Here is a 9,639-nt window from a genome sequence, read left to right on the forward strand (position 1 = left end):
TATAGATAGTTTCCCCTTCATAGATGCTCTGTGGGGGGTGATTTTTGCTTGTAATCTCAGAGGAGCTACGGTGTAAACAACAGGGTTTCAGTGCTGGAGCTGATACAGTGATCATCGTGGGGAACGTTTGATGAGCTCGGTGAGCTGATTAAGACCAGAGGGAACTCAGTGAGTTTGATGCGCTCCATGCGACGCTGTACCAGGACTGTCACGCCCTGACTGCACCGACCACAGCATGATCATACCTGGCTGTACGACTTCTATGGCGGACAGGAACTAGAAGCCGGTAACAGCAATCTTACCAGCTCGGGATGAAAAAGGATACGTTCAGTGAAACATTTATTTACATAACAGGTGACTACTGGATCTGTTTTTGTTACACCGCGTTTATTAAAATGTACAATGTATGTACAAACGCAGAAAATATTTTTATGTTACATTTTTGGAAAGAAACAGCAGCACGTTATTTATGATTCAAACAGCTTTAAATGAATGAACAATTTTTAATTTGCATATTTTAGTCACATAATGCTGGTATCCACACTGCTGGAGTTGGAGTGATAACATTATATATTTTTTACGATTTCTGTGTAGTTTTCACCTTGTGGGTTAGACTGCTCCCTGTGGTGAGGATAAATTTCCCAACCCACCTTACTTTACATCTACAATCTCAAATTTCACATTAACTGCATTTGTTGTTAACTTAACAGCATTTTTCTCACTAAGCAGCAAAATGTTCTCAAAGCACAGAGTTGGTATGTTAAATACAAAAGACTCCTCAGCCTGCTGTTGGTACTCATAATGCAGTGGACAAAGAGACATAGGCAGCATGTAGCTGGGAAAAGGTTGGGGAAACGGTCCAAATTACAAATCTGAGAAACACAAAAGAAATATTAAATCTGAGGGAAACTACAACATGTAACTTGCATACAATTGTAAGTTACATTTTTATCATATTCATATGAGTATTTTAGTTACTAAGATTGTTAACTTGCATTCATAATTGGTATAAATTTAATTTGATACTCTGTTAAAATAGTACAGTAAGACTGTTGTAAATATACTGTGTACTCAAAGAACTGTTAGGTGGTCTGTACCTAGGGTTGCCAACTCCCTGAAAAATAAATAAGGGACACCTCGTGGCCAGGGCCGGGCGACCCAGTTGTCTTCACCCTTCCCAGTGTGGTGAATTTTCTAGCTCGTAGGTGTAGAGTGAGTACAGGAGAGGGCTCAGTACACACCCCTGTGGAGCACCAGTGTTCAGTGTGATGGGGGATGAGGTGATGCTGCCCAGTCTGACCACCTGGCGTCTGTCAGACAGGAAGCTAAGGATCCAGCTGCAGAGGGAGCTGCTCAGTCCTAGATCCTGCAGTTTCCTGTCCAGCTTCGAGGGAACGATGGTATTGAATGCTGAGCTGTAATCTACAAACAGCATCCTCACATACGTGTCTCTCTTCTCCAGGTGTGACAGGGCAGTGTGTAGTGTCAGGGCTATGGCATCATCAGTGGACCTGTTGTGGCGGTATGCAAACTGTAGAGGGTCCAGTGAGTCGGGTAGTGCAGAGCAGATGAAGTCCCTGACCAGCTTCTCGAAGCATTTGCTCACGATGGGGGTCAGGGCTACAGGTCGCCAGTCGTTTAATGAGGAGATGGTGGAGGATTTGGGTACAGGGACGATGGTGGCCATTTTGAAGCAGGCTGGGACTACAGACAGAGAGAGGGAAAGGTTGAAGATGTGCGTGAACACTCCAGCCAGCTGAGCCGCGCATGACCTGAGGACGCGGCCGGGAATCCCGTCCGGACCAGTAGCTTTGCGTGCGTTCACCTTCCTGAAGCACTTCCGCACATCCTCCTCAGACACAGTGTGCGCACTGACATCATCCGCGGTGCGCACACTGTCCGGTCTCATGGTGTTCGCTGTGTCGAATCTAGCGTAGAATACGTTTAGATCCTCACACAGAGAGGCCGTGGTCTGCGGTGTGCTGGTTTTCCCTCTAAAGTCTGTGATCGTGTTTTAGCTTTTGTTACTATCTCGTGTTTTGAGCTATTTATGACTTTATTGTGTTTTGGGATTTTTTGCAGAGTGGACCTAAAATTTTGCCATCGACATGTCCAAGTGAGTGTGAAAGGTTTAAGGCTTATTCATCAACAATGTTAATATTGTGACAGTTTTAGAAAGGTTAAAAATCAACCATCAAACTTTCAATATAAAATCCAAAAAGAACTTTAGGCAACCTGTTTAATGCAGTTAAATATGAATGATTTCTAAATAATTAATTAATTTTGATTATTTATTTTATAATCACGAAAAGTTGTTCATGAGGGATGAAAGCGATAATTAATTTAGAAGAAACAAGGATAGTAGATTGGATGTAACATCGTGACAGAAGTAGCTTCTGCAACAACCTTAAAACTTCTTAATTGCCCCTTGGGGATAAATTAAGTCTTTCTGATTCTGATTCTGATTTATTTTATACTTTTTAGACACTTAAGAAAAAATCCTTATTAAGATGGATTTTGTGGATTGGAAAAGCATTAAAAGGATTATGTGGCATTTGAAAGCGACAAACACCACCAAGGATTACCTGTTTGTTTACTACATCCGCCCAGAACAAAAGGATTGCACTCTTGCACTCTCCATATCTTGGGATAAATCTGGGTGTTAAATTTGCCAATTCTGCCACTACTTTTTGTTTTGTAGCATAAACAGCTATTTCATAAAATAGCCTGCCTAACCCAGTATTGATCCAACTATGTCATTTTCATATTTTATATGATGTTTAACTTTGTTTACTCAGCTTACCCAATCACACGTCTTACGTTCAGATTAGACATTTGTAGCAGCAGGTTCAATTCGACTTTAAGCACTAATCCATCCTCACAGGAGAGGAGCAAGGGAGTTGATGGCAAGTGGGAGGTTATCCAGGACAAAAACTAGAAAAGTTGTAAGCGCACAAATATGTTATAGAAGACAACTTAGAAAATAGGGGGAAAGAGCTCATTATTTATAATCAAGCAAAAATAATGAAATTATGGGTCACTGCTCATTTAGACTTAACATCTTGTGTTTTTGTCTGCATGTGTTTTAGGGCCTTTTTTTTTAGGACTTTCAGGTTCAAATACTCTTCAGATTCAGATTCTTTTCTTTTTTTTTTCATTTCCAGAGTATTTAAGAAGACCAGTGGGAATGGAACTGTAAGTGGCTTCTACAATATAATCATTACAGGGCACCCCTTGAGCACAGGGAGGAGTGCAATTTGTATGTTGCTATTCCAACTTCCCGAAATTAGCGTCCACATTTTTTTTAATCTTGTGGAGGAGTAACCGTTTTCCTTTTTCTTCATTTCATATAGATTGCCTTGTACTTGGGGAAAAGGGACTTTGTGGACAATGTGGATTCAGTAGAAATAGTTGGTGCGTGGCAAAACTGCATCCTGATATATGTGAATATATGAACTTATAAGAATCTCTGTGAAAGATCTAAGGCTGTGGATTGACTCTTCTCATATTTGCAGAAGGGGTAGTTAAAGTGGATCCTTCTGGTCTTAACAACAGAAAAGGTATTTTACTTTATAGTCTGCAAATCATAAAAGTTATAAGCGATGATTTACTGACACAGACTGAAACAACACATTTTTCCACTGCAGTGTATGTCTATCTTGCTTGTGCCTTCCGCTATGGAAGTGATGACTTGGATGTCATCGGACTGACCTTCAGAAGGGACATCTGGCTACATCGCATTCAGGTGTATCCACCTACGGGTGGCAGCGAAGCTAAATCCCCAATGATGGAATCCCTCTTGAAAAAAGTTGGAGAGCAGGGGCACGCCTTTTCCTTCCAGGTCCAAACCCTTAATCTTTCTCTTTGCGTAACAACAAATAAATTATTTTCAATGCAAGGTATTTTGATTAACCTTAGATCATATCCCCGCTTTTATTTTAAAATCATTTTAAAGTGTAACGTTCATGTATGTGACTCATTTCTTCTTTTTCCAGATGCCACCAAATCTTCCATGCTCAGTTTCCTTACAGCCTGGGCTAAATGATTCCGGCAAGGTACAGTTACCATCCAGTGTTATTGTTTGCTTTCTTTAAGTCTTACACATTGTGTTAAATGTTTGGAAAAATTAATTTATCTGGATTTCGCCTTGTTGTAGGCTTGCGGTGTGGACTTTGAGATTAAAGCATACATTGCCAACGCACCTGACAATCCAGATGAAGTCATTCAAAAAAAGTATGTTTGTGCAGCGTCATTTTAAACCTTTCAGTCTTTGAGCTGTGTATGAAGGCCATGCATGGGTTATTCTCTTCCCTTTTATTTCCTTCTAGGGATACTTGTCGTCTGATGATTCGTAAAATACAGTTCGCCCCAGCTAACAACAAGGCCGGAGCCAAGGCTGATCTATCCAAGCAGTTTATGATGAGTGACAAACCAGTGCACTTGGAGGCTTCCCTTGAAAAAGAGGTACTTGAAAATATACCAAATGCATTTTTACCATTATAAATATTACATAATAATTGCTAAACTGTGTTTTAAAATCACTCTTTTCCAGGTTTATTACCATGGAGATCCAATAACCGTTAAAGTGCAAATCAACAATGAAACCAACAAGACTGTGAAGAAAATCAAAATCTCAGGTAAGGACCCAAATATGTCTGATCAGAATCATTTTTGTTTGTATAGTTTGAAGAGATGGGGGAAATATTTTCAAGGCATATAGTTTAATTCATACTTCTAACATGAACTATTTTTGTGTTAAGTTAACCAGCTCACAAGTGTGGTCCTCTACTCATCTGACACTTACGTCAAGGAAGTCTGTGCTCAAGAGTTTGGGTAAGGCGAATAATAACCGGACTCGAGTCATTTCTGGTTCAAATTAATGTATCTAAAAAGTACATTATGTGCTGTAACTATCAGTGAATCTGAGGCTATAAACGACCGACCCCCCCCCCACACCCACACACACACACACACACACACACACACACACCAATATTCCAATATGTCTGTATTTTATTGCTACTTAAAATGAAAAAGGCCCTAAGTAGATTAACTGAAAATAATGAATACTAACCTAGTGTGAGTTCTTTTTCCCTCTATTTCACCTCTAAACACAGAGAGACCGTAAATGCCATCTCTACATTTGAGAAGTCCTTCCAAGTAACCCCCCTGCTTGCCAACAACAAAGAAAAGCGAGGTCTTGCAGTCGATGGACGTCTAAAAGATCAGGACACCAACTTAGCATCCACAACGCTGTAAGACTTTTAGGTCTCTTTTAGGTGAAACTAGGATGGGCCTTCATCCTCTTTTTGAGCAGCAATGTTGTCACTATATATTCTGCCGTCCACTTATAGCACCTTAAACCAAATCCCCAAGGTTTAAATCGTAAACTATTCCCATCTCCTTGCAGGAGTCAAGGAGAGAAGGAGATGCAGGGAATTATTATCTCCTACAAAGTCAAGGTCACTCTTACAGTTTCGAGTGGAGGGTAAGGCTTAATAGAAAACACTAACCCATAACGCTTTCCTGTTTTTGTGCCAAACTGTGCAGACTAAGGGATTCTTTTATCATTTCTCTCTGACCATAGCTTGCTGGGTGGTTTGACAGGACGGTAAATATCAGTTCTCCTTCATTTATTGCCAGTTGTGTAAATGAATGCAAATTATTCACGAGTATATGTTAATCTGTAAAATGTTTAGTGATGTTGTCGTGGAACTTCCTGTGACACTGATGTCCCCAAAGCATGCAGGTGAGTTCTGTATTTTGTAAACTGCTAGTTCCAGCTAAATTACCATTAAAATACTTCCTGAAATATCACTAAAAGTAGACAGTGGCTTTCTGTAACTGATCTTACTGTCATCTATATGCCATGCTCTCCCCTTTACTGCGTGCCATTACTGTGTACTGAGCAGAAGTGTAAGTATAAAGTATAAAATAGTCTCTATAAAAAGACGTGTATTCGCCTGTGGCAGTGATAATTGTATATGATGTTCATGTTTGTTTCTCATGAACAATTATGTGTTTTATGAACCACAGCAAATTGGATTAAATGCCTCTTTAGTTCAGGTGAGGTCAACTCAGATACAGTGAGTTGTGCAGTGTTGACTTCTTCAAGGGTTACTGCCCCTCCTATAACATCCCTACACACTAAAATATTAGATGATGACATAAAACACATGTTAAAGAACTACCGTATTTGGATAGAAAATTGCATGAATTGCAAAAGCGCAGAAGTGATGGCCCTTGAACGAGTGTCCTGTTTTACCCTTCAATCCTGTGTGAAAAATGAAATTTGAATCCTCTTGCTCCACCCCCAAGATCAATAATTAAAAGATCTCCAGTAGACATTAATAAGATAAGATAAGATAAGATAAGATAAGATAAGATAAGATAAGATAGAACTTTATTAATCCCTCGGGTGGGTTCCTCTGGGAAATTCGATTTCCAAAAAAGCACAGCACCGACAGAAGTTACAGAGTTATACACACACACATATATATAAATACAGAGACAAATATAAATAAAATATACAAAGGGGATAAATAGAATAAATAGGAATAAAAATAAAAATACAAGTGAATTGCACATTTCAAGTATTGAGTCTATTGCACCGTTGACTATTTACAAAAGTATTGCACAAAAGGTATTGTACAGTGAGGTGAAGAGGCACTACAGCTTAGTTGTTCCCTCCTTTGTCCTCCTGTTTCCCCTCCCTCTCCCCTCCAGAGAGGAGTTAAACAGTCTGATGGCGTGTGGGACAAAGGAGTTTTTAAGTCTGTTAGTTCTTGTCTTTGGGAGAAGCAACCTGTCACTGAACAGACTCTTCTGGTTGTTAATGGCCGTGTGCAGAGGATGTCTGGCATTGTCCATAATGTCCATCAGTTTCTTTAATGTCCTTTTCTCTGCCACTGTCACCAGAGTGTCCAGCTTCATGCCGACCACAGAGCTAGCCCTCCTGATCAGTTTCTCCAGCAGCATGTATGCAGATATTTGAAAGTTGGGCAATAGCTGAAAGTGTATGAGTCTGAAAAATTGCAGATGTTATAAATAGAAAAGAAGGGGTGGCCTGCAATACTGTATAAAAATTCACAAATCAAAGTAATCCATTACCCAATTTTCAAACCAGACAAACAAACAAACAAAAAAACCCAAGGGACACTACAAAATGTATGTATTGAAAAATGTAACCCTTCTACAAAGACAACTTATCAAATGTTGAAACTCAAAATGTTTTAAGTTAAATGAGATAACTGAGTGGTTGTAGAACGAGTACCCCGTCTGAGGCTGGCACTTTCAGCAAAGCAAAGATGAGCGAGAGGGTTTACAATTCTGTAAAAGACTGTGTGAAGAAAGAGTTCAACAATTAAAGAATAAATTTTTGTTTAACAGAACTACATAATGTTATTGAATGATTTAAAAGCCCAGAAAAATTTCTGTATACAAGAGACAAGGTCAAAAAGCATAATCTGGGCTTAGAAAAGGGACCAACCGGCTTGTTATTAGCACAGAGAAGAAGGGAGGGGTGCACGTATCATGTGTAATTTGCACATCTGTGATGGCATCACTAATGCTGAAATGTATATGTAGGTTTCATAGCAACATATCCATGGCTTCTAGTTCACATAAGGTCTTGCTTATTTCCTAAAACAATACTAAAAATTAAGCACATACTCCAGGTGCTTAACTAGCTCGCAGTCTCGTTCTGTCACCAAATGAAAATATTTGGTGTGTTATGAAATGAAAAAGACCCCAGACTGCAAAGGAGCTGAAGTCCTACATCAAACAAGAACTGGGAAACACTGTGCTCTCAAATTACACCAACTGTTCCCATCAGGCCTCCCAAATATTAACAGTGTCCCTAAACAAAAAAAGATGTGATCTAAAATAATGATGAAAATGCCCCTGCCACTCTCTCTCTACAAACACAAAACGTATCTAATTTTCAACATTTGATATGCTGTTTTTTTTTTTTTAAATACAGTATTTAAATAACTTCCAAATCATTGCATTCATGTTGCAGCTTTTTTGGAAACTGGATTGTACAAAATTAGATGAGATATATTCCATAAGTTACCTTGAATAATGTTAGAGTCACAGTCCATTGTCTGTCCATTTTATCCACAGGTCAGATATCACAGTTAACACCACGGATGGTTGAAGCAGCCAGTCAAGGAAAATCATCTCTCATGCAGAGAACACAGAACACAAAGGAACTCATTATCAGCAAAGAAGAGCACAAATGCTCAAATTTCCCCTGTATATATTCAATTCTATTATAAATAACTATGAGAACTCAATTACTGAGGGTCAGAAGTCTGTGTGAAATTTCCGTGCGTGACATCATAGCACTAGAATCCAACAGATGTGTCCCACAATAGAGTAGACCTTTCAATATGTGTCATTGGTAATGAGGATGCAGAGCTTGATTTAACGTAATCTTTATTTTTATGTCATTAGAAATTACATGTTGAAAAATGGTGAATGGATGAAATGAGTGGCTATTTTAAAAACACAAATGTGACACTCTGTTAAGACAATTAAGAGAACTCAATAAATCCATTTTTCTCAAGTACAAACTTCTCTTTGTTCATATTTATGATCTGTTTTGGTGTTGGAAGGGGTTTTTTTTCCCCACACTAACCAAACTGATACATTTTTATGTTTATGTTAGCTATCATTTTTTGCTAGATTAAGTCACAGTTAAAGTTTTTCTGGGTGTAACCAGTTATTATACCACTGCTCCGAAAAGTTGCAGCAAGCCAGCTTTCGGTAACATTTCACATGGCCTACTTGTCTGTAAATAGTGACCCAAAAATATATAACTGTTTCTCTGCTTCTTGTGGTTCTTTCTCCCAATAATAGTGCAGCGGGTTACAGAAACAATCTTTCAAAAAACAATACAATTTTACATTTTTTGTTTTCATCTGGTGCCATGCCATTTATTCCCATGCATTTCAATGAATTAGATGTATCTGATGCATGAAGACTCCTTTGCCTATGGCTCAGCTCTATCATGCTCACACATCCTGTCATAAAGGATTTTTTAGGTAACAAAGAGAAACAGATAACCATTTACCATCAAACCAACAGCCACTTTAGAAACAACGCTTAACCTAACTTCACATTTATGTCTTTCTTTGGAATCTGACCTAGAATCCTCTTGCCGCACGACAGCACTGTCCTTCATTGTTATATTGGCCAACTCGTGTTACGAATATAACTAAGCAATCATAAAAAGACTATTGCAACTTTGGTACCCCTAACCACCTGTGGATGATTTTGCAGCAATGTTCAGTTATCTGCTGCACTATAAAATGTTTTCTGATTGAGATACAATATTCAGGAAGACCTTTTTGTGGTTAATTCTACAACTGGAAGACACTTTATATAATAATAATAATAAATATATAAAATAATAAACTTTTTTATTAGATATTTCAGTTGCTGTTTGCTACAGATCAAATGACTTGTCAGCTTGATGCAGCCTTGTTACCAATGCTGAAAAAGTTGTTTACCTAATTGTTGACCATTAAGTGGAAAACAGTCACCCTCATACTGAATGCTCAATTTCACATAAGATTTCATTTATATTAATTTGAAATCTATTCTGCCCAACTGCCCATCATGCAATTTATTCAG

The 9,639-nt window shown here is 38.6% G+C and overlaps 1 protein-coding gene across 3 annotated transcripts; it reads left to right on the forward strand.

The window, feature by feature from the left end:
• The first annotated feature begins 1,384 nt into the window (after positions 1-1,384).
• Positions 1,385-9,370, forward strand: LOC146647939 (arrestin-C-like). Of its 3 annotated transcripts, XM_085389700.1 has the most exons (16): positions 1,385-1,815; positions 2,083-2,116; positions 3,165-3,195; positions 3,354-3,414; positions 3,516-3,560; positions 3,648-3,841; positions 3,996-4,055; positions 4,157-4,233; positions 4,329-4,464; positions 4,553-4,637; positions 4,761-4,833; positions 5,118-5,255; positions 5,411-5,488; positions 5,588-5,611; positions 5,700-5,749; positions 8,125-9,370. In XM_085389700.1, exons 2-16 carry the CDS (start codon positions 2,109-2,111, stop codon positions 8,277-8,279), a joined length of 1,215 nt encoding a protein of 404 aa, XP_085245826.1. In that variant the 5' UTR covers positions 1,385-1,815; positions 2,083-2,108; the 3' UTR covers positions 8,280-9,370. The 3 variants fall into 3 exon arrangements, with proteins under 3 accessions (XP_085245826.1, XP_085245825.1, XP_085245827.1); XM_085389699.1 differs by lacking the exon at positions 1,385-1,815 and having other exon boundaries at positions 1,835-2,116; XM_085389701.1 differs by lacking the exon at positions 1,385-1,815 and having other exon boundaries at positions 1,835-2,116; positions 5,700-8,248.
• Positions 9,371-9,639: the final 269 nt, after the last annotated feature.

The sequence above is a fragment of the Rhamphochromis longiceps genome, linkage group LG18, assembly GCF_057381845.1.
Source record: "Rhamphochromis longiceps isolate RC_006_pf linkage group LG18, R_longiceps_female_GT1.1, whole genome shotgun sequence".
NCBI lineage: Eukaryota > Metazoa > Chordata > Actinopteri > Cichliformes > Cichlidae > Rhamphochromis > Rhamphochromis longiceps.